Source organism: Euwallacea fornicatus, chromosome 8, assembly GCF_040115645.1.
Source record: "Euwallacea fornicatus isolate EFF26 chromosome 8, ASM4011564v1, whole genome shotgun sequence".
In the NCBI taxonomy this organism is placed as follows: domain Eukaryota; kingdom Metazoa; phylum Arthropoda; class Insecta; order Coleoptera; family Curculionidae; genus Euwallacea; species Euwallacea fornicatus.
This window is the reverse complement of record NC_089548.1, coordinates 3,869,423-3,892,591: the sequence shown is the minus strand read 5'-3', so window position 1 is coordinate 3,892,591 and position 23,169 is coordinate 3,869,423. Positions and strand designations below refer to the sequence as shown.

General features: G+C 35.1%; 3 protein-coding genes across 3 annotated transcripts in view; 1 reads left to right on the top strand and 2 right to left on the bottom strand.

The window, feature by feature from the left end:
• Window positions 1–60: 60 nt before the first annotated feature.
• Window positions 61–23,169, bottom strand: part of LOC136340561 (uncharacterized) — a 45,501-nt gene continuing 22,392 nt past the window's right edge. Inside the window, exons 3-6 of the mRNA XM_066284744.1 lie at window positions 1,735–1,911; window positions 813–1,268; window positions 691–762; window positions 61–640 (exon numbers count right to left, since the gene is read on the bottom strand). Of these exons, the coding sequence (XP_066140841.1) occupies window positions 341–640; window positions 691–762; window positions 813–1,268; window positions 1,735–1,911 (1,005 nt within the window). The 3' untranslated portion in view covers window positions 61–340. The remainder of the gene's footprint in view (window positions 641–690; window positions 763–812; window positions 1,269–1,734; window positions 1,912–23,169) is intronic.
• Window positions 2,085–22,139, bottom strand: LOC136340568 (uncharacterized). Its single transcript, XM_066284753.1, has 2 exons — window positions 21,201–22,139; window positions 2,085–2,379 (listed from the first exon to the last, which is right to left on the bottom strand). The coding sequence occupies exons 1-2, from the start codon at window positions 21,498–21,500 to the stop codon at window positions 2,221–2,223; spliced, it is 459 nt and encodes a 152-aa protein (XP_066140850.1). The 5' UTR covers window positions 21,501–22,139; the 3' UTR covers window positions 2,085–2,220.
• Window positions 15,027–16,019, top strand: LOC136340566 (probable zinc transporter protein DDB_G0282067). The gene has a single exon (XM_066284751.1). It carries the CDS (start codon window positions 15,068–15,070, stop codon window positions 15,881–15,883), a length of 816 nt encoding a protein of 271 aa, XP_066140848.1. The 5' UTR covers window positions 15,027–15,067; the 3' UTR covers window positions 15,884–16,019.

Below are 23,169 nucleotides of genomic sequence, written 5' to 3'. Positions count from 1 at the left end.
ACCAAAATATTTTTGAGGGACACATCTTTAGCTGATTGCTCTTCAAAATCAAACAACGAATAGAAAACAAGTTGCTCTTTATAAGTTAAAATTTTCATACACACAAAATTTGAACTTATTGCTAATGGCTGGAAGACATTACGAGTTGCAACTTGAAATTACAACTAGAAAATAACATTTCTAAAGCTCAAACTTTCCTGTTTTGCTATGTAATCTCATTACTTATTAAGTAGAACAAATAAATAAATAACATATAGAGGCTCCCAACAGCATCCAACACTCGAAGTTTCAGCACCGCTCAAGAAAACGCTGGCAATCAGACACTGTTCATTGTCAAAAACTAAGAATTGTCCAAATTGCCCTTCTGGTTCTTCTTGTCCACGTCGGTCAACATTTCAGGAGAAGCTTGCAGAGACAGAGGCAGACTGACGCTGATAGGTTGGTGCTCTAATACTGCCATAAATAATTTGATAAGATTGCTGATTCCAATTAAATAGCCATCCTCATGGTTTCCCACTTTCCATTTGGAGTTGTGTGAGATCACCACGCTGTTCGGCAGTTTTATTGTCTTAGCAAAATCGATCAGCCACACATTTGCGTTGTATCGGTCATGGACGAAGAGCAGAGAACTGCCAATTACCTATGAGATTGGAACTTTAGATATTTATGGTTTTGAGCCGAAACACATACCTCGTGAGATTGGAAAAATCTTGATTGCTCAAGAGTAGCTTTGATGGCCTTCAGTCTTTGTATGTACTTGGGCTGCAACAACGTTTCGTCAGTATCTTATTTTAGAGGTATAATGAACTTACCACTACATGAGGAAATCCATCAGTGAAGCTGTCAAATGCCTCAATAATTTGATCCTTAGATTTCGTGGTTTTAAAGTCTTTACTGCTCGTCCCATCCGCATTCCTAATACCTTCTATTCTAAACCCTAAAGTGGCAGTTGACGATATTGTCTCTCTCCATACCATGTATCTCGGCTTCGTAACCCCTTTCACTCTATGCTCCTCTTCAGTTGGAGCATTTTGATCAATCTGGCACATTTTCTCGTACATGTCTTTCCGCAGCTTGGGTTTTTCCTTTGCTTTCGCGAGCTCTTCTTCCAGGTATGTTCTCACTCCAATTTTGCAATCCATAACGCAGGGAGATATAAAATCTCCCAGAAGGTCTTGGAGTTGGATATATTCGCATTCACCATCGTCACTGGTGACTAGGCCCTTGTACTCTGGCACATAGGGCCGAAGAACGTCTGTCATTAATACCTAGGATGATTGTTATGGGTGAAAAGAACGCTGAAAGTTCATGGTAAATTGGGGCATTCGCCAAAAATTGGCAGATTACAAATATATTGACGATTTATTGATTACCTGTCAAATTGTTAATATTGCTAGGTAAATTTGTCAAAATTGAAAGGAAAAGTATTATTCTCTTAGGAATTGTTTATGAAATACAGCGAAATAAGATTCAGGAGCACTAAAACTGATTTTATAAATAATATGGAAGACTTTTTAAAGAGGACGTTTAAAATTTTAAGCAGTTTTATAGAAGCATAATTCTAAAGGTAAAAAATGTATTATTTGGTTTTATATTTTATGATGGAAACTCTTTAAAGGCCATAAAGCTTGGATTGTTGCTATCTAAGATGTGACTAAGACAGTGCAATATCTCGGTTATTTGGATAACCAGATTTTTTTTTGAATGCCTGAATGTGCCATTGTAGAAGCTTACTTGAAAGCATTTTTCTTCTTTCACACACAATTTCTTCAAAATTGTTCCCTGGTCAGGACCTGCTTTGAAATTTCCCTGATGACCGGCCAGCTGGACCCAGGGATATCGATGCTTCTTGTAGGTTTGAAAAAATGGCGTCCATTGCACTATATTCCGCAACTTTCTCCAACCGGAACTCTGAAAATGAATTTAACGTTAGTCTAAAAATGATAAATAATTTCCTTCTATTATAAACCAACTTCACATACAGAGAACGACTTATTGATTTGCATACTAATCACCATTTAGGTGACGCTGGTAGACCCGTATTATTACGTCATATACAAACCTTTCCCCGCTCTTGGTGCCTAACAGGTTCGTCCCTTTCGGACTCCCATTCTGAACTAAGGTCATCTGAACTGGGATCTCCGTATTCTGCGTAATACGGTACCTCCAATAGACTTTTTTGATATTGCTCGTAGCCCGTATAAGATCCTCTACGACCCCCTAAAATAGGGCTGCCCGGATGCTGAGGGGTTCCAGGACTCTGACTACGTCTAAACGACAATCTGCTTCTGTTGAATCTTGGTGAATTTCTTGGAGAACCCCTGGGGGATGTTGCGGGGGACGCTGGGGAGGGCGTTCTCGAAGTTCGTAGGTTGTAGTCTGAAAACGTTATTTGAAACACCTTACCATCTATGAGAAAATCTGAGGAATCGTTAAGCATTGTAACGAAAAGATACAAGTGTGTGTATGTGTTTTATTTGCTTTGAACTTTTCCTGACCTAACATTTCTTTGGTTAGTAGTGGAATCTCCAAGTCCAAAGTTTATAAGTTAATAATAATACAATCGTTATAAACAATTCAAAGGAGGTCGCGACCGATACGACATGGAAGCCTGCAACCATTAACAAGTCTTACTGGTTACGATTGCGTTATTCCCTCACAGCTTTGAGTAAAACCTTGTCGAGTTATATTATAAGTGTTATTTCCCCACATAGTTGAGTATATTCCACGTAAGCAAAACACCCCACATTTTCAATAATTTGCATAATGATGTAAAATTTTGCGGTTTTATGATTATAATCCCAATAAAAAGTAGTAGTTACCTTGTTACAGTATCTTCGCATTTAGGAGGAAAAATTCCTTGACCAAACCACTGTAACGTTGTATTTATATACCCAACTGACGTCAATCACACATCGCGATTTGGTTAAAATGTATGAAGGCAATTTGCGAAAAAAGGTAGGACTACTCGTTCCAACCAGGGCATGAGAATCAGCTAGAAAAATGGTCTATTTTCATGCAGTTGTTGTTAAGGTTTAATCGAATTTAAATTATGTAGATCACATTTGACCTAGTGGTTTTTGAGTGTTGCGGACCCATGAAAACCATTTGGGGGATCAACACTCAAACATGTTTTGCATCCTTACAGCCTTACCTCCCCCGCGTCTTTTCCGATCTGGTTTTTCCGTAGTAATATTGATCGAATATCCTAAAATTCCCGATACCTTGGTAGTTACCACTTGAAAGACAAAACAATATTTTATTGCTAACTATGAATTAAAGCAGCCTTCCATATTAATCACCAGTGGTATTTGTGAGAGAAAGCGTTTGCACATTTCCCGAATTATCATATCACATTCCTCTTTAGTGAATAGTCGTGCCCAAATAGCGTTAAATTTAAATTAGATTAGAGCCTAAACCGCAAAAACACGACATTTATATGTAAATTAAACAGTGACCTAGAGTGAAACATAGCACGTCACTCATATGGGATACGTCTGAAGCAATACTCACCAGGCTGACGTTTCAAGTTTTAACGTAATTATAAAATTCTCATATCCCTGAACACTTGAACAGCTTGAGAATGACGAGGTTTTAAAGATAAAAGAGGGTGATTTTAATAAACCGATTTACTAAATTAATAACCGGTTTTGTATGCCTATGCATAGCAGAACATATCCAGATTTAACGCAACTTATAAACGATATAATTTAATGTATGCGTTAAAATACAATCTTAATTAAGCAACATATTATTTCTTCAGTTTGTTATGTTAATCAAATACAAACAACGTCAGAAGTCTTGGGAGAGGCTGTACAGCAGTGTTTGTCTGAAAAGATATCCTTATGCTTGGCATACCTAGGTTTATCGTTTAAGTAATTTAACGAACAAATTGTGATTGATTTTTGAACTGGCGAGAATCAGCAAACTTCTCTGTGTCCAAATTACATAGAGATGAGAATAAACTTCACGAATACTTAACGAGGTAATATATAGTTAGTAGTAGCGAAATAGTTGATGAAGCAACAAGAGAACTTGAAGCGAAAGAAGGAAATTAGGTTGGGACCACCTGGCAGGAGAGGGGCAACAGACCTAGATTTGGAGTTAACTCTGATGTCGGTATAGTGATGTACCTCCATTGGCTCGGCCAGGTTCCAACGACTTTTTCAATGTAAAACACTACAACTACAATCAGTGGGGCCATGGGCTATCCAATATCTAGCCGAGAATCTCGTAATAAGGACCCTTCAGACGTACCAAACCTGGGAGATACATGAACAACACATACTCAGCAGACCCTTTTGATGAAAAAATTTACAGACAAATTCAGACAGGTTAACCTGGGCTTTAAAGAAGTAGATATAGATTTTAGTTTAAATCGTACTATCAAACCAAGAAGTGTGAATTCCTTACACAATATTAGTATTTTTCCTTTCCCTTTGACAAGTTTTAAAAAAATATGACTTTGAGCGAGCTAGACAGTTCAAGCTGACAAGTTTCGAATGGGCAGTTAATTCGGTGGATCCAAGTCCCATTGAGAAGTTGCAACTTGAGCTCCAGGAGCATTCTCAATTGCAACAATGCATCCAAATCTGTGGATGAATTTATTGAAGTTATCAATAAGTTAGTTACAGTCATAGGCAGTTTGCGGCAAAACGATCAAAACACAGATTTTCCAGTTAATCGAAAAACAGAGCAAACTGGCAATTTTTCCGGGTGTGGATATATCAGGGGGTTCAAAACTTTCGACGCATGTGTATTTTAATTATTCGATATTTCACAGCATAAAAAAAGATTATTTGTGTGTGTTTCCTATATTGGGAATTTCAATAATCTGAAAGAAATCAGAGGTCTTGACAGGAAAAATTGAACACCTGGTATACACAAACTTCGCCCATGAACCTGACTTTTACCAATTCGAGTCGCAGGCGGACTCAGAAATGACGACTTTCTGCTTTTCCGAGTAATATAAAGCCGAAATAGTTATTTGACGAACAAATTTGTTAATGACAGCGATCAATAATCAATAAGTTTTAATCGACGTTGATATTGCTTATAAGGTCGAAACTACTAATCGCCTCTTAATAAGCATAGTATATGTCAATTACAGCATTTTTGCCTTCAAAACAACGCGAAAAATAAAAAAGAACATTTTTATTTTATATTTAAAAGTCGAGGTACTTTTAAATGTAATTATTGGACGAGCGAGACTGGACACCTCTATGTGACAAATCGAAACCATCACGAGCGGCAGATGGTAATGTCCAAGCATACTTGGGTGTTGTGTGGTGTGGTCAAATGCAAACAGAAAAGACGACGTCAGACCAATTGAATCGCACACAAACTCATGCTTTAATACAAAATCGTACATTATTAATGAATGATTTTGCGTACAATGAAATAACTTGTCGATAGTGAACCGAAAAGAAAATGTAATAATGAGGAAATAAAAGTGGAAAATCCTTCATTTATACACTCGACTTTGATCAATCACGTGAAAGGAATATGAAAATGATGTTTTCGTCTGAAAGAATGAGCAGCCGAAGAAGTTAAAAACAAATTTGTTAAGAATTTTAAGCTATTTTAATTTAAATGGTCGGGAAACCATTTGTAGTACCTGCGTACATAGTAAACCCGAATTAATTAGAACTCGTCTTAACATTTGGTTATATGTATACATATATATTTGTCAACCTTTTCAAAAGGTTGTAGAAGATTTATTACATCCTATTCAATACATCAGTCGATGTTGCCATCCTGAATGAAACCATGAAATTATTAATCATTCCCATTGGATAATTGATTCTGATCGGATGATTCCTAATTTAATTCTCATAATCGTTTTATTGCAACATGATAAACAGCAAGTTATAAGATTATCTCGTTTTAATACATTTTCTGGTAAATATTAAATTACACTAAGTACTAAGTACGACTGAGTACCACTTCCATTTGCCTCCTCCCGTATTTATTTGAAAAACTGAGGACTGTGAGAGTTTAAAAACGTTTGGTCAAATGCCATGAAGAGAAAAAAAATAATCCGCACGTCTCACGCGGCTGAAGCTCGAAGTTCGAAGAATTTTATTCTTAGTTTGCTTGAAAAAGGCGCTTTTAGAATCGTAACAAATCATCAGGATCTCAAATGCTTAAACGGAAGAAATGACATGAACATACGTAGAGACAAGAACGACAGCGGTTGAAGAGCAACATAAGGCTCCGAATAAAAGCGTCCTTACGGTCATGACAAATGTGTAACGTCAGTAGGTAGAATGGCCGTTTTTCGGACCTCGAACGTCGGACATCGAGAGCATAAGACTCCAGCTTTACGCACTGGGCTTATGGAATGTAAATAATGCGATTGGGTCAGAAAGGGTTAGAGATGAGGCCACGATATTCATTATTTTTTAAACCAGCGAGAAGAAGCCGATCTAATAAACAATTTGTGTTTCATATCGCAGGTCTTTTTGCTTTAAATTCTACAGGCAATAACACAAGCAACGAAAAGTTTTAATTATTGAAAATCAATACGGGGTGACTCAAATAAATAGGGTATTCAACGGCAAAGAAATTGTGCACGTTAACTTTAACGTGTGAAGGAAAAAATTGGTAAAAATGGAAATAATTTATTATCTGCCTTGCTACTGAGTGAGGATAACGAACTGAAGATAAATTAATATTATCGCCTCTTTTGAAATTTTGATGTTTTATTTTTCAACCAGTGCGACGTCAAACTATAGTCAATCACTATCATAAGCATATCACTATATTACATGAACACTGAAATCCGAAATGATAATGAAATTATATTTTTAGTAAAACCATTTTCACAAAATGCTTTAATTAGACCTTGTTCATTGTTTACTCAAGCCACTACGAACCAAATTTAGCTTATTCACTATAAAACATGAATCTACGTTTTGTTGCATAATGATGAACCAACGGGGAAGAACTTATGATCAAAAATACCTCTGAGATTACCATCTTGATCTTCACTGAAAACACAGGGATATGGTGAGCAGGTGATCGCTGGTGAGTTCAAGCTGCTATCTCCGCAGGAACTGCTATTGGTCTTGTTTGCGGGACGTCCATCTGGGTACAACTCGAGGCACAGTTTGTTCTTCGGCTGAGTGGTTCCCACGTCTTTCCCGTTCAAGTTGCCAGAGTTCAAAGCGTCGTTTATCATTGACATTACTATTTCAGGTAGCCAAGCCAGCGTCGACCTAGTTACTGGCGAATTCCACGCCAAAAAAAGTTAATTGGCCATGCTTTGCAACTGCTACATCTTTTGCAACTGATCTTGAGCAACTGTTTCCACAACACTAAAATGCAAAAACCCCACTAACCGAAACGACGATTATTCACTATGAGATGCGGTTCCGGTCTATCTAACACTAGACGCATTTACCATGGCTGTTTGTTTAATAAAATACGAGTTTACGTCGGAAAAGCAACCAAATATTTCAACTAGACGAACGGCGGCAACACATGTTGCCTCGAATTTCCGACTGGTACCAACGCAAGCGTACCGCTGGGAATCTCGAATGTATATGATGATGAAGAGGTAGAACCCAATTGAACGTACTGTGGACGTATCAGCAATCAGTAGCGCAGACCCGCTCCTGATTCGGATTTTTTTTCTCAAAATTTATTAATGGCTACTTTCCTTATCACTCCAGCATGATTCAGCCGATTGTCATAGAACCATAGGATGATGATGAAGCAAATTTTTTTTGTTCGTTTTAAATGTAATATGAAGACAAATGAGAAAAGTTTTCAAAACAAAAGTTAACACTGTAAATCCCATTGAATTAAGCTTTTTTTCCGGTTAACGTAGTCAACTTAATTGAAATTTTCCTTAATAGATCTCAAAATAAAATCAGAAATTTAGAATTTGTATCTAAAAGAATATGCAATTTCCTCCGGAACTTCTAAAGTACAGTCAATTTTCTATTTGGTAGAATAAGCATGAATCAGCCTCAAATCTCGAAGCAATATAGATTTTTGAATTTGTATCGAGAAATTTCTAACTGAGGGAGACTTAATTCGCGAAGTTGAACTAACCATAAGCTCTAAATAAAAAAAGCGATAAAGTTCCTAAAGTGGAATCACGAACTTCAAGTTTTCAAAACAAAATAGAAGTGGTTACTTGAAATTTTGAGGAACGCATTTTAAGTTCTTAATTAATTGAGGTTGCCAACACCCCAAAGTTTGAAATGAAACATTTTGAAAGTTAGCTCGGGTTAATCTGACTTCAATATGAAGTACTCGTCTCAGACCTCTATCAATAAAATATTACCCACGTGCCACGTGTTATTTTCAGTACTAATTGCCCCATATACTATTGTTCATGATTCCCTGCGAAAGTAAACTTAACGATGACGAACACAGCTAAAAGAATCACTATGTAGTAATACTGTTATTTTATTAAACTAGGCAAATTATGAAACTACCAATAACTTAGCTATATCGTACACGCCTCTAGAAGGTTCTTATTCTTAGTTCTTTCAAAAAATTCCTGTTTACAAACAACTTTCCGGAAATAATCGGAGCACTAGTGATGGTACAAGACGTAAAGTCCATGTTAAGGAAACTCAGATATTACGAATCCCCTGAAATAAACCTTGTCCGACCTGAAGCTTCTAGGGAAACTCAGTTCTAAATGTCAATGTGTTAGAGAAAAAACTACATAGTTTATGGAACCTAGTAAGGACATGAAAATCATATTTATTGCAATTTCGAGAATTCGTTTTGGCTTTCTCCTAAACTAATAGTATAGGAAAGTTTATATATTGTACAAGGATTAGAGAATCACTTATAGCCACCAAAGCTATCGATTCTGAACCATAGAATTTCTCAGTAATTTTCGCCAGGTTTTTTAGTTTTCATGTGTCATGTAATTATCAACATTTGAACGATTTTCCGATAGTTTTGATTTAAAAAATAAATATTTTTTTTTTAAATCAAGCCCTGATTTATTATGTTCTTGATGGGTGGATATTGATACAATTACACACAACATATGTACTATTTTCCTTCTGCGTCAATGCAGAATTCCATGAAATCTACGTGCATTCTCTTACAATTGTTCCACCTGACCTAAGTCTAAGAGCCTCAAGTTCTCACGAACATGTACAATCATGGGGTAAACGAACCATAGAAAATAACACCTTTTGACGTCAGACTGACGTCAAAAGCACACACACACATCCTCGATTTCGTGAACGTTTTGCATGATTATGATAATATGAATCTGCTTTCTATAATTTCTACCATAGAAGTATGCTTGTATTTCTAAAGCAACTCACTGTATTATTTTAGTCTTTAATGAAGCCATTAATGGGACAACGTTGTACGCATTGCCCAAGACTGATGTGGAACAATAAATGCATATGGCGATATCGGGCTAAAGATTGGTAATGCAACTTGTCTTCGAGGAATTAAGGTCGATGAGAACATGGTCGTAGACTATTGTACTGTAATGGGATTGAAGAAGAAGAAGAATCTAGGTTTTTAAGCCAAATATTGTCAGCATTCATGTTGATGTGTTATGTGGAGGAATGTGCGTAGAAAAATTCACTTGTTTTAAATGTCATTTTAATGATGAGAGATAGACTCACAGGAAAGGGGATAACAGTATAGGTCAATATTCCATACAACTCATGTTATCTCGACTCAGGGAAAAAGAAACGAGAGCATTGCACTCCAGTGGTTCAATCGTTAAATTCTGGAAATTTGACTTACGTTGGTTATATTGTATTTGGATAACGTTAAAACTCTGGAAAGTTCATGTTGTTTCTCAATATCTTCTCTTCACCAGTACTAATTATGCGTATCATATTTGACTATCGAACAGGCAGTCACTACATACGTATTCTACCTGAATGATGCAAGATATAATTAAGGAAGATATAAATACATATAATATATAAGTGCACTCAAACACGATTTTAACGAACCCTTTTCGATGAAGAATTTGCTGGTCAGATTGGGTACAATGAACTAATGTCTATTAGAAAGACAACCCTGAAAAATTTATAAGTCGTGTTTTAAGTTTTTTTTTATTGGGATAATCTGGACATCAGGGAATCTCCATGAAGTCAATCGTAGACAATTTGGCGCAATTTTGGATTTTGGACAAGAAGAACTCGTAGATCAAGATGACGAAGAGGACGTACCATTGTCAGAGTGGCTTAAGAAGCATAATAATGTCGATCTAGGAGAGTATAACAAAATTGATAACGATTTGCTTACCACCGATTTTCGACAAATTATATGGCTATATTGAAAGACATTCTCCAATTAAAAACCAAGTGCAAAATAAATTGACTGACCACTCTACAGTACAAAATAAATAGTAAATTTGTATATAGTAGTAATATGTTGTACTATATCGATATTACATAGGTGCAAATAACACAGAAGTGTTCTTTTTGCGTTTTTTTCTTTTAACTGGTATATAAATTTTAAGTAATTATATACAGGGTATTCAGACTTTTTGTGTTTATATTCGAGATAGTTCTGGCGTCAAGTAACATTATTTATTTTATATGTTTTAATTTTTGCGTCAAAATTTTAAATATTTAGTGTCGATTTGATGCCGATTTTTCGAGTAAAAATGATAGATAACTCTGAAAAATATGATACGATAAAGTGTTTCATATTGTCAAAGGAAAACCCACTAGCAGCGTGTGAGTTAAAGTTTAATTATCTATCCCGAGCGACATCTACCAGATAGAAGACTGTTTAGGCAATTAACAAATAATTTACAAAATTATAATAACTTCGAAGAGTGTAGACCACAACATTACAATTTAAATTGAGATAACGGTATTAAAGAACTAAATGCAGTTGGAGAAATTTAAGAAAATTCAAACATATCGCTTATTTTTGAAAATAACAATAGACATACTTACATAGATGAAAATGGTTTAAAATGGACATTTTTGAAATCATAACCGACTGTAATTTTCGATTAAAATAAAAAAGTTATGTCGGTTTTTGACAAAACGATACGCTGTAGCAAAAAACTGAGTACGCCACTGGCATCACATCGAAAAAGTGCCTTAAGAAAGTTTTTGTGTTACTTCAATATTATCGTAAACAAAAAAGTTATAAGGAATGATGAAAATGGCCGAAATTTGAAAACCGCCCTCTAGCGCCGTGGAATGTAAAAATATCGAAATACGGTTTTTGCCATTATTATTTTCTTAAAAATTAAGCTCTTGACATGTATGCTACTTTTTCCCTATCTTGCCGGGAAACGGGATTTTTCTGTCAGAACATTTCAAATCTGAACACCCTGTACAAATAAAAAGAAAAATTAACACGTAAAAATTTTTAAGGCGAACGTAATAGTATGTACATGTATGTATATATTAAATAGAATCGGATATAACAAATACTCGGCTATAGCAAACCAAATCTCTGACACCCTCCCTGCTCCTTATAACCGAGATCAACTGTATTTTCCTATCTTTTACTCTTTTCGTAGAGTTTACAAAAATATCTATCGACGCAAATTAAGAAAGTACAAGAAGTAAAGAACAATAATCAGCCGGCTCAGTTATCAACTACATATATGAAACAATTCGTAACATTTCATCGAATTTCTTAAAATCGCCATTCGCAGTACTCCTAGAACAGTCGAGAGTTTGTCGGCCTGTGAGGCAAAAAATACAATCTTGCATCTTGGCAAAAAGGCAATTGCAACAGTTCTCATAATTTTTTTTATTTAGATTTATTTTTAGTTTAAATTAAACAGCTAAACGAAATTAGACTAAAAGCCAAATTAGGCTGAAAGGGTTTCTTAATATTACAATAGCCGCGTTCCTTCCACAATCTCCGCGAAGGTCAGTTCAAGGTTAATTCAGATTAACGGAAAACACACGGCGCCTCCGAATATTATGTAACGTCAACATTCCAGACATTCCGCTGTAAAGTGTTTAGCGCGCGCTAAAGGGGATGGCCTCTTTAATAAAGCGATAGCTCTGAAGCAAATGGGTCAATGTGTCGCCGTAGGTGAGACAGTTTCAAAACGTCCAGACGAATGCCAGATAAGGATGGAATATCCGTAACACACAGAGAGAGACAGGATGATATTATTGGCGTCCTCGTCGCAGATGTCTCTTTCATTTATGCCATCATAACCTCAAAATATTTGTTTTGATTTAAATTTAATTAAAAGATCGTTAATATTACGTTGTTTGCAATTTAAATGTCTAAAGTCTAACTCACGTATTTACTTTTTACTGTGTACTAAATTCGAATCAATATTCCTTTTTGCAATAATCAACAATGCAGGTTAACCCCAAGAAACAAACAAAATTGCTTTAAGGGAGTGGATAATTGCCCCGTGTTATGCTGTGGAAAATGTTACAAAACCCAAGAAGTAATGAAAACTAAGCCTGTTGTTGCATTTTTGATTAATGTTGCGAGGGAGGTGTGAAAAATATTATTCTTCAATCACAGAATATCCTTATTTAATGAAAGAACATTACTTTCAACATGAATCTTCACTTAAATATCTTGAACAAGTTGAACTTCAGAGCAAAACTGATTGGTGAACCATAAAAAAGCGGGTAAGAAGTGTTTCAAAATGAGGTACTTCCAGTGTTGGAGGACCGTCCTCTCGCCTTAAGACACTGTTTTCAGCTTATGCAAAAAGGTTCTGTTAAGTACCATTTACTATCAACTCATTTATTGTATCAAACTCGGTTATAGCAAACCTGGGTTATAACGAACGATCGCCTTTAACGAATTAAATATCAGGGTGTATACAAAGAACATTATTTAGGTGTTATTCTTGTTCGGATATAGCGAACAAAATCTCTGGTCTCTTCGCGTTCGTTGTAACCGAGTTTGACTGTAAGAAACGGTATGTTCGTGCATAGGAAACTTAATTAAACGATAGTGAGATTCTTCAGCTCCCTAAAATTAGATTGTATCGTGTCCGAATGAGGTATAAGTGAAAATATTTCAAAGAGTATAAACATTAATTCATCTCACCTGGCCATAACAGATGAACATATAAAGACTGTATTGGGCTGGCATACATGGGATCAAGATTTTTACTGACTGAATATTACCAACTTTTGATTGTTATATTGGTAAAAAAATGCATAGTAGGGCAATTTATCATTCACAGAGATTAAATCATAATAATGCGTGACTCCACTGGAGCGTAGAATTTTGGCCTATAAATGTATAGTACAACGAAATGAGATGATTAAATCGTCTCTCTTTATCGCAAAGTTCCTTTAAGATTTTAGATGAAGTTCTAATAAGAAACGAGGAAATTTGAAAAGGAAATTTTATTAGTAAAAAAATTATTTTTTGTGATATATGAGATGATTTAAAATTTTTTTTTAATTCAAAATTTCCTCATACACCCTAAACACCGCTACAAACGGAAAGAAGAAGAGTTGCAGTTATAAATTTTTTTCGTTTGCTTTTCCATGACTTCCTGAGGATCGTGGAAATACTCGTACAATACTCACCATTTTGATTAGAGAACTTAGGTAAGTTAAACAGGTCAGCATTAAAAAAGTTAATTGGAAGAAATACATACATCGGCTTGCTCTGCGAGGTTCCTTAAAAAACCGGAAGTTTAGAGAACAGCTGTTAATGTACATTTAATGCTAAGAATCAGCGTAACGCCACTGTTCGAACAAACAAAGCTAGGGCACCCTTTTGAAACGCAAATTAATTTTCATAATTCAATATAAAAACATTGTAACGGGTGATCATTAAAAAAACTTCAGGTGGGCGGTGAAATATGAGTCTTATGTTGAATAAATTCATGAATTGTTATATAGCAGATATTTAATGGTAAACAGCATATGGCTTATTCAACGCCCTACGTTTACGATTTTCCCTTAAGATAAACTTCTTTTTTAATGATCACTCGTTATTTTCAGAACACAAGGTGTATCGTTACATATGATTTTATTGTTAATTAAAACATGATGCTATTGTCACTCATGTGACACGGAAGGGAGAGAGACAGTAAATTTTTTTGAGTAGTAAGCCTACAGATTAAGAGGCAAATAATACATATAAAAAATATTTTAGCGATAGGTGGACAGATCGGAGGATTTTCACCGAAAAAAATATTATGACGATGAAGAAAACAAAAAGCTAAAATATGGTCAATTTCATATCCTCAGAAGATAAATTTAATCCCGGCCGAAATAAGAGTGTGTATATCGTTTCCCAACCTTGGTAAGACATTATATAGCATACAAGTTGAATAGTATTTATTACATAAAATATGAGAGACATAGCCGTAGACAACGTTGAACGGAACATGACCTACCTAGTGAAATTAAAATCTAGCTCACAATGAACATCAACATTAGTGCAAAAAAAGTCGTTCTCTGCATTTGCATAGAATGAGTAAAAGTCTTACCTTTAACTCCAATCACTTCATCTCAGATTGCATTAACTCACCTGCAAAGAAAAAATATACCATTAAGATATTATTCATCCTCTCGCTAATTTTGATTCTTATATTAAAATACGACAAAATTAAAATTACATTAGTGCACTCACTATACCTTAACATTAAACATGTTTCGGTAAAAAATGCTAATATCCGCAAATCAGCGAATACTTAGCGACTATAGAAACGCCACTATCAAGCATGTTGCTATCAGGCCTTGTTTCTAGCTTGCAATCGAATTATTCACGGACTACTTAAAGGTGACAAAACAAGTAGATCCCCGACCTAGATTTGACCTATGCATGTACTCAGCTTTATTAAAGATACTAGATAGTTGTACAAAAAAAATAGGTGCTGCAAATTTGTCCCAGACCAAACGAATTTAGAATCTTACATCATGTAAAAAAAGTGTCCGAAGTAGTGAAAGTTCTTTACCGCAAGATGCAATAGGCAAATAGTTTGTCAATAAATGTTACAGATCGAATACAAATTTCACTGTGTCCATAAAAAAACCCTAATCTTGTCTGTGGTAAATCATAAAACCATTGTTGCGGATATTCATATAAAAGCCACTACCGCATTCAAGCAAATCAGTCACAATTTGTGTTCCTCAGTGGCTATCGAAAAATGAATTGCCTTAGAGGGCTGTGCGTGATAGCCCTTTTGGCGCTTTGCGCCTTCAGTTACTCTGAAGCCAGGGAAATTACCAGGCAAAGGCGTGAAGCTCAAACTGCTGAAGTTCAAGTTGCTGATGCTCATGTTGCCGAAACTCAAGCTCTAGATTTGGAAACCGCAGCTTCCAAACACGGCGGTGGCCACAAATGGGACAAAGGCGGCGGCCACAAACACCACTCCCACCATCACTCCGACCATGGTGAAAAGGGAGGCAAAGGATATAAGGGACACCACCATCATGAGAAAGGGGAAAAAGGACATCATGACAAGGAGGGACACCACCATCACTATCACGAGGGCGGCGGCCACAAGAAACACCACCACCACGACGACGGATACCATGGTCACCACCACAAAGGAGAAAAGGGCGAGAAAGGTCACAAATTCGGCGAAAAAGGACACTATAAGAAGGGTCACCACACCCACGGAGGGCACGATGTGCATAAGCTTGATGAATACAAAAAGGAGAAACACTTCTACGATGAAGATCACGACTCCGGTCATCACGAGAAACACGGAGGACATCATCACGAACACGGATACAAGAAGGGAGGACACAAGAAGGGTGGCCACAAGAAGGGAGGACACCACGAGGAACATCACGGCCACAAGAAACATCATCATCACGGGGGACATCATCATGAGCACGGAGGCCACAAGAAACATGGAGGACACGAACACCATCACCATCACGGACACCACCACGGAAAGAAGGGAGGCCACGAACACCACAAACACTGGGGACACAAGAAGCACAGCAAGCATTAAGCTTCAGTGCAGCATAGAGAATTTTCATAGCGCTCATCGTGTCGAATTTGTCGGATTTGTTGATAATGTTACGATTGTTGTTGTTTTTGTTTTGTTATCAGAATTTACAATAAAGATCTAATTTAATAACACCTGACCTAAGGTTTACCTTCATTTCAACGAGTTGTGTCAATTAATTTCGCGCAATCTTTCTACATCAGTAATTATGATAAAAATGAATCCAAAAAGTGGGCAGAAATCACATCGGAATTTGGAAAAAAGCACTGACATAATAATGAAATGATTTATTTTAACTGTGTCGTTTAATCAATGGAGCGAAAAGTGTTATTTTGTTAGCATAATTGCGGTTACAACAATAAATAAGCTGGTTAAGCAGATTAGTGACAGTTTTTAATGTTGTATATTTTGTTAGTTAATCAACGGAGATTTATGGTGCAACGCACAAGTCTTTGGAGTTGTTTGTGCACAGTATTTAACCCCTCAATATTTGTACAAACTCTGAATTCAGATACAAAAATGTGTCACTTTTCTATGTGGAAATGGAAAACCTGTACGCTTTGAACAATTACGTCTTCATAGTTTTTATCACTTTACAGTAAACAAAAAAAAACCTATAAAATAACTACAAGAGGTTTATTAATTTCGTATTGAACTACTACACGAATCAACAGTTTTTCATCCAGAATAAGAAAATGTCCGATTAAGATCATTCGCCCAAGTATAAATAGTGAAAGTAAAAGGTCCAGTTTGATTGAATTTTGAAGAAAATTAGATAACGAATCACTATACAACACCAGCCGGGTATTTCTCATCTGAAAGAATCGTAAAGCATTTTTCTGTTTCAAATAAAGTGAGATATTCCTTAACAATTCTTTACTTCCTGATTTCCTTTCAATCGAATTCGTTAATTATGTATACATTTATTTCATATGTCTAGGTTAAGCGAAACTAGTGCTTAGTTTCGAATAAGGATATTTTGCCTATCATCAGTCACAGAAGAGAAGTGTATGACCTTTATTTTCTAGAAGGTTCTAAGTGTTATCCCCAAAGTAATAAATTTTTAAATATAATGTTATATCATATCATACATCATATCTTGGGGGTAAAATATAATAATTTTGTGGTGAGTGATATTTCGTGTATGGTAGCCACACATTTTAATATACGAGGATGTTTACATATTTTTACATAAAAATCATTAATTTGTAACTACATTCATTTACTCAACCTTTCTAACGTAAAGGTCAAATCAACAATTACTTGAGTCAAAAATCAAACTAATTAATTTGAAGCGCAATGTGTATTTGAATAGAAGATTTATTTTCTGCGAGAGACGAGAAACTAAATTCCAAACTAAAAACAGAACGCTCTTCAGAGGTAAATAAATAATCTAATAGGTTTTGTGTACATAGTTAGAAAGGTCCATTCCAAATGAAAGTATTGTAGAAATTGGTCTTGAAATGCCTGAAATTTTTGAGACTGTCCAGACACCTCCATGAGTTCCCTCCTTTCGAGAAGAGTGCCGATTTTCATGATTTTTTTCCATTGCCTGGTCAGTGCCAATGCTGCGAATATACTTGAAAATGGTGCGATATAAGAACCATATTAAATAAACAATTCTAGTATATTAATATTGGAAATGTTTCATTTAAGAAAAGCCAATGGCACACCCCAACAGACGCTCTATTTCTTGACAACGATACTGCTAAAGATCATAATTCTCAGCAATCACTTCTTTAAATTTGTGTTGACATTATGTTGCACACCTCGTATAACATTTAATGATTTCGAAGCTAAAAACTCAAAGACGTAAATAGATACTGGCAGTGTAAAAAAATGTACTCTAAGAACGCATTTCGATTTATGTAATATCTTATAATTGCGACCATAAAGAGAGTCATAGCCATCATTATCTCTTTAAAATCCTTTTGACGCACAACCATTACCCATCTGTAATGTTACGCTGGTCGAGCATAATTAAATAGACCATTAAACCACCGAATTCAACAGACACCCAGAAAAACTACTACTGCCATCTGCTCTCGTACTTAGCAACTTGCACAAAATTTCCTGTAAATATGTTGTGCGGTGCCTTCCACCCGAAAGATAGCAGTACCGCCTATACTAGTACTGTAGTGGTACCGTTCACAATAGTTTCAGGTCCTGCTACACGACTAATTTTTAAAAAAAGTAATTAATTATTGACGCATTATTCCATTATATCACATTCCTATAAGGTGTGCCTAACATTTGTTTAGTTTCTTTACCTCACACCATAAACTGGTTTAATTCGCAATATGCTTTAAACACAGAGATCATGTCTGCTGCTCATGACATAACAAATGATAAATTGGTGTTTGTGCATGTTTATAATACTATACTACTTATAATTTATTATTGGTATTGTGTATTATGTAATTGCTGTAATGTGATTTTATTTCGTTTTACCCTTCGAATACAACGGTATTACACTTAAGACATTCATATTTTTAACGTTAGAACCCATTTTTTCGTAAATACACAGGAAAAGAGGGGAATTATTATGTGATTTCTAACTACCATTGTTCAAAATGCATATGACTCTTTCAAAACTGCAAGGAGTTTGGTGTAATTTTTTATTCTTCGTACTACTTCTTCTACAACCCTATTTAAGTATTAGTTTAATGCCCAATTTCACATACGGTAAAGACCTTGAGAGAAACATAATATCCGCCTCTTTTAGCAATCGAGGTAAGTCTGAATAGTTATGTCATGAACTTATGAAAACGAGATAAAGAAATATCGAAAATAAGTCAAATAAACAGAGTACGTCAAAAATGTACCCCCTCCCCCCCTACCCTTTTCTTAACCGATTTTTAGCTGTTTTTTTTTAGATATTTGTTGGTGTTATCACTTATTTCAATGTTTTTCTAATTAACATACTTTTTATTGTGATATTTTGGTCATATGTTGAATGAAAAAATGTTGCTAGTAAGATATAAAATTATCTAACAGGGTAAATATCTGCAGTGATTTATACGAATTGGGCAAAACTGCCCACGATAACAAAACAACAATATAATTACTGAAACTCGACCACGGCTGTAAACTCACTGACTATAAACCACACGTGGTTATATCATAGATAATAGTGTTTTTTAAGGTAGGTAGAGAAGAAGGCATTAAACCACGTGCGACATGTTGCAAAGAAGTACGAATAGAGAAGTATTTTGTAAGGTTCAAAGGTTTAAAAGCCCTTATATACGAATAATATACAATGTTTTTTTACAAGTGCATCAGTACTACACATTGACGTGCCGAAATTTAAATCTATAATATTGTTTCTCTAGTGACCATGCATGGATAAGTACAAAGGTCATAAATATCACAAAAAACGTTTTAAGCTTAGTACAATGTGCTATAATTATCGATTGGTAAATTTGTAATAAAACATGGTTAATAAATACTTACTTCATGATAAGACTAACTATTCCAAGACCATAAACTTTGTTGCAGAACATTCTTCAAAGATATATCAAAATATTGCTTCTCCAAATTTATATATTATAGTTAACGAAAATTAAAAAACTTCCAGATTAGTGATAAAGCCAACCATAAATGTACGGTATTATTTGTACCACATTTAAGAGAAGAAGTGATAAATTAAAAATATTACATAGATCTGAAATACTATAGCTATTTACTTTACAAGTTTTGTTTTATGTAAGGAGTGAGAGTATGCGAGACGAGGATGAAGGGATGGAGTTATGGTTTATTTAGGGGAATAAATCAAAAGAAATTAGCATACATTTGAACGTATTATTTTTGTTTTAGAACATGTTTTAATATTGCGGTAGTGATAACGAAAATTCTATTAAACTAAAATAAAAATTTGAAAATCTGATTTGAACAAAGATTAATAATTTAAAATGCAATGTTTTTCACAATATGGACAAGAATAATAAATTTGCAAATTGCTTAAAAGGGCGAAACACCTTGCCTATTTAACTAAAATTAGAAAAAAAACTAGTTCTTCCGTACGAAAATCACTCTTGGGCTTCAGAAAACGAATCAGGTTTTTTTTTTAATTATTTTGTTGATTTAAAATCTTATAAACTCTGCTTTCGCCAATTGACACATTTTTATGTTGAAAACTTGTAGATTACTTTAAAACGTAAGCCGTTTCACATTGGAGAACGGACCAGCAGTAGAATCCAAAAGAACGTTGAGTTGAAAAAAGATGGTTGAAAGTGTGAGTTGTTTCTAGACATTCCCATCAATGGTAGTGATAAGTAAATATTTTAAAAAGACTCTCAGCTAAATTCGGAAACTATCTTGTACATCTTCTATTTCCGTTGAATGTGGAGCTTTGCGTAAAAAAAATATTCAATACGATACAAAACAGAACTCATCTCACCTCAACGTCACCTAAATTGAAACACTCTAATATATGGATACTCCAAAATTTTATTAAGGGTGGTATTCTGCCACTGCGTTAATTTTTTCAAACAGTTGGAAATTGTAAATGAAAAACTGGGAGATTTTTTCCCAATTTAGAGAATTCAAAAAAATTATTTTAACATTCTTTGCAAATATGCAAAATTGACCGAGTTTCTGTATTTTTTTACTTTCTAGTACCAAATTCTTATTTGTACCGTTGTTCGTGGCACACCCTGTACACAGAGTTTCTTAAATAATTTAACGCATTTAGGGATGTTTGTTTTGTAACTCAGAGGTCATGGCAATTATATGTAAAATAATAACTGGCAATAACGACATTATGGTCTTCGTCGCTAGCTCCGTAAGCAAATAATGGACAATACGCGTGTCATTATTAGATTATTATTAAATTCTTTTAGATAAAAACTGAAAAATGTACTTCACACTCATTGAACTCATCCAACAACATTATTTCTTACAGCTGGAACGTCATAAGTTTCTGGAGGGAACGACTTCTCTTTTAGATTTTATGTCAATGGAGGGACGGGAGGAAAAAGAGCACTTTCTTTCGTTGAAATGTGAAAAAACAATGTCTACTATCACAGAGAGGGAAATTAATATTAATCTAAATGTTAAAAGTCGATAATAACAAAAAAACTTTCTCAAACTACTCATAACTTGATTATCTACTCATCTATTATGTTAGGAATAAGCTTGAACGCACAACAATCTACTGTTGATGTTTGAATCCATGACGCTGCAGCTATAACTTAGCACCGAGTTTAAAAATTCAAATTATTGCTCTTCTATGAATGGTAAAGAAAATTTAAAACACAACTTTGAAAAAATTTGATAAATTTTTAATCATCTTCAATTTTAAATCAAAATGATGAATTACCTTCTTCTTTTTTTCCTCAGCAGGTTGAGCATACAAATCAGCAATTCCCAGCAAACAATCATCACACCGACATATATCACTAGCTGCCAAAGAATTTCCCGAACCGAAGGAACTACACGAATCAACACTATTCGTCCTCACTAGCTGCGGATGCGCACTTGGTCCAATCATAACTTGTTCCATTTTCGCTACCAAGAGACTCTCCATCAGAGATTTAGGTCTCTGCTCTCGTGGAGAATGGAGACAGGGACAACACGCACCTGATGGTGGAGGTGTGGCCGGCCGAAATCCTGGCTCCATAGCCGGATTTGCCTTTTGGCTTCTTGCACTGTTAGTTTGTCACTGAATCGTAGTGGAAGTGTGTCGCTTCCCGAGCGTGCGATTTGCAGATGACGCCATTTGAAAAATAACTATTTAGACGCAGATCAAACACAAAAAAACTGTGTTTATTTCTCTTTTGATTCAAGGTTGCCACAACTACCATTTAATAATTAGTATCGGTCTGGTAAGTAATAAGCAAATTTTTATTATACATTCGCACAGGTTCAACTACATATAGAGAAAAGATTCATACGTTTTGGGCATTGTCATGTGCATTCATGTCAATCTTCGCCACGTTCAGTCAAGTCGAAATTTTTAATTGGCGACCGCTTTGCCAATTATTAAAACACGAATGTTCCCATCACCATGCCATGTCAAATGAATCAGTTTACTGGTGTTACCGTCTACCGAAACAGTCATTTCAATAAAATCTTCTAACGAAAAGGAATTAATTTGTATTAGCAATCCATTAAAATATTTTCCGTAATGGCAATGAAGGAGTCGAGAACATCTTTGAACTGAATGATCGGCTAGACGAAGAGCAGTGTTCGGTGAATTAAATATAAAGGGTAATTCCAAAGTTGGAGTTCTACTTTCATCAGCGAATGGGGCTTCAAGAAATAAAATGTTTCTCCTTTGGCGCTTTTTCGAAATATCAACATCAACATATACGCGGTGTCAGTTTTATTTAAAAAATTAAAATTTATTAATAATTGCAAAACCGCTTGAGAGAATTAAACAAAATGTTATAAGTGTCAATAGCTACGCGGCAGGGAAATTCTTCGATAAATAAAATATTTTTGGATTTACCAGTGGCACGCACATAAAAAGGTCGTTTAATATATTTTTTAAAATGGTGCGTCACTGATTTTTCAAAAAATAAAAATTATTTTCGAATAAAAAAAAATTATTTTGATTTTCATATTTTCTAAAAGTAAATTCAGTTGTTGTTTAGAGGTCCAGCCAAAGCTCAGAAATTGATTAACCTTGTTTTCTAAAAAAATCATCGAAGTGATCCGTCCGTGCATCCAATGCAATTTGACCATTACTAACATCTACAAAATTTCATTTAATCATCTCTAGTGGTCTGGCAATTATTAATAAATTTTAATTTTTTAAATAAATCTTTGACATCCTGTATCTCCGTTGATGTTGATATTTCGAAAAAGTGCCAAAGGGATAAAATCTTATTTTTTGAAGCCCTATTCGCTGCCGAAAAGATAACTACAACTTTGGAATCACCCTGTATAGAAAAAAAGAGGCTACTGACCATTTGAATTCTCTTCCCTTGTGACATACATAAAAATTACAGAGAATATAAAAGAAAGAATTACATTTGAAACGTTCCAATAGAGTGGTTCAAGGGAAAAGGAAGAGGAGTTATCTTGCCAGGCAAAGAGGGTTCAGAATGGTCAAGTAGTGACGATTGCCTTTCCTTCTTATCTGAATTTGTGCCAGTCTTTCAGTTATTTTTGTCTGTAATGCGTGTTTATATAGTAATTGGTTTGATAGATTGTGTAGTAAGTTTTCGAGGTTTCTTATCTTTGTAATTAGTTTTAATGCAATCTTTTCTCTTGTTCAAATGTATCGTTTCTTTTTTTCGGTTGCATTCACCCTCAGTATGTGTCCGTCGTCTGACAACGGTCTG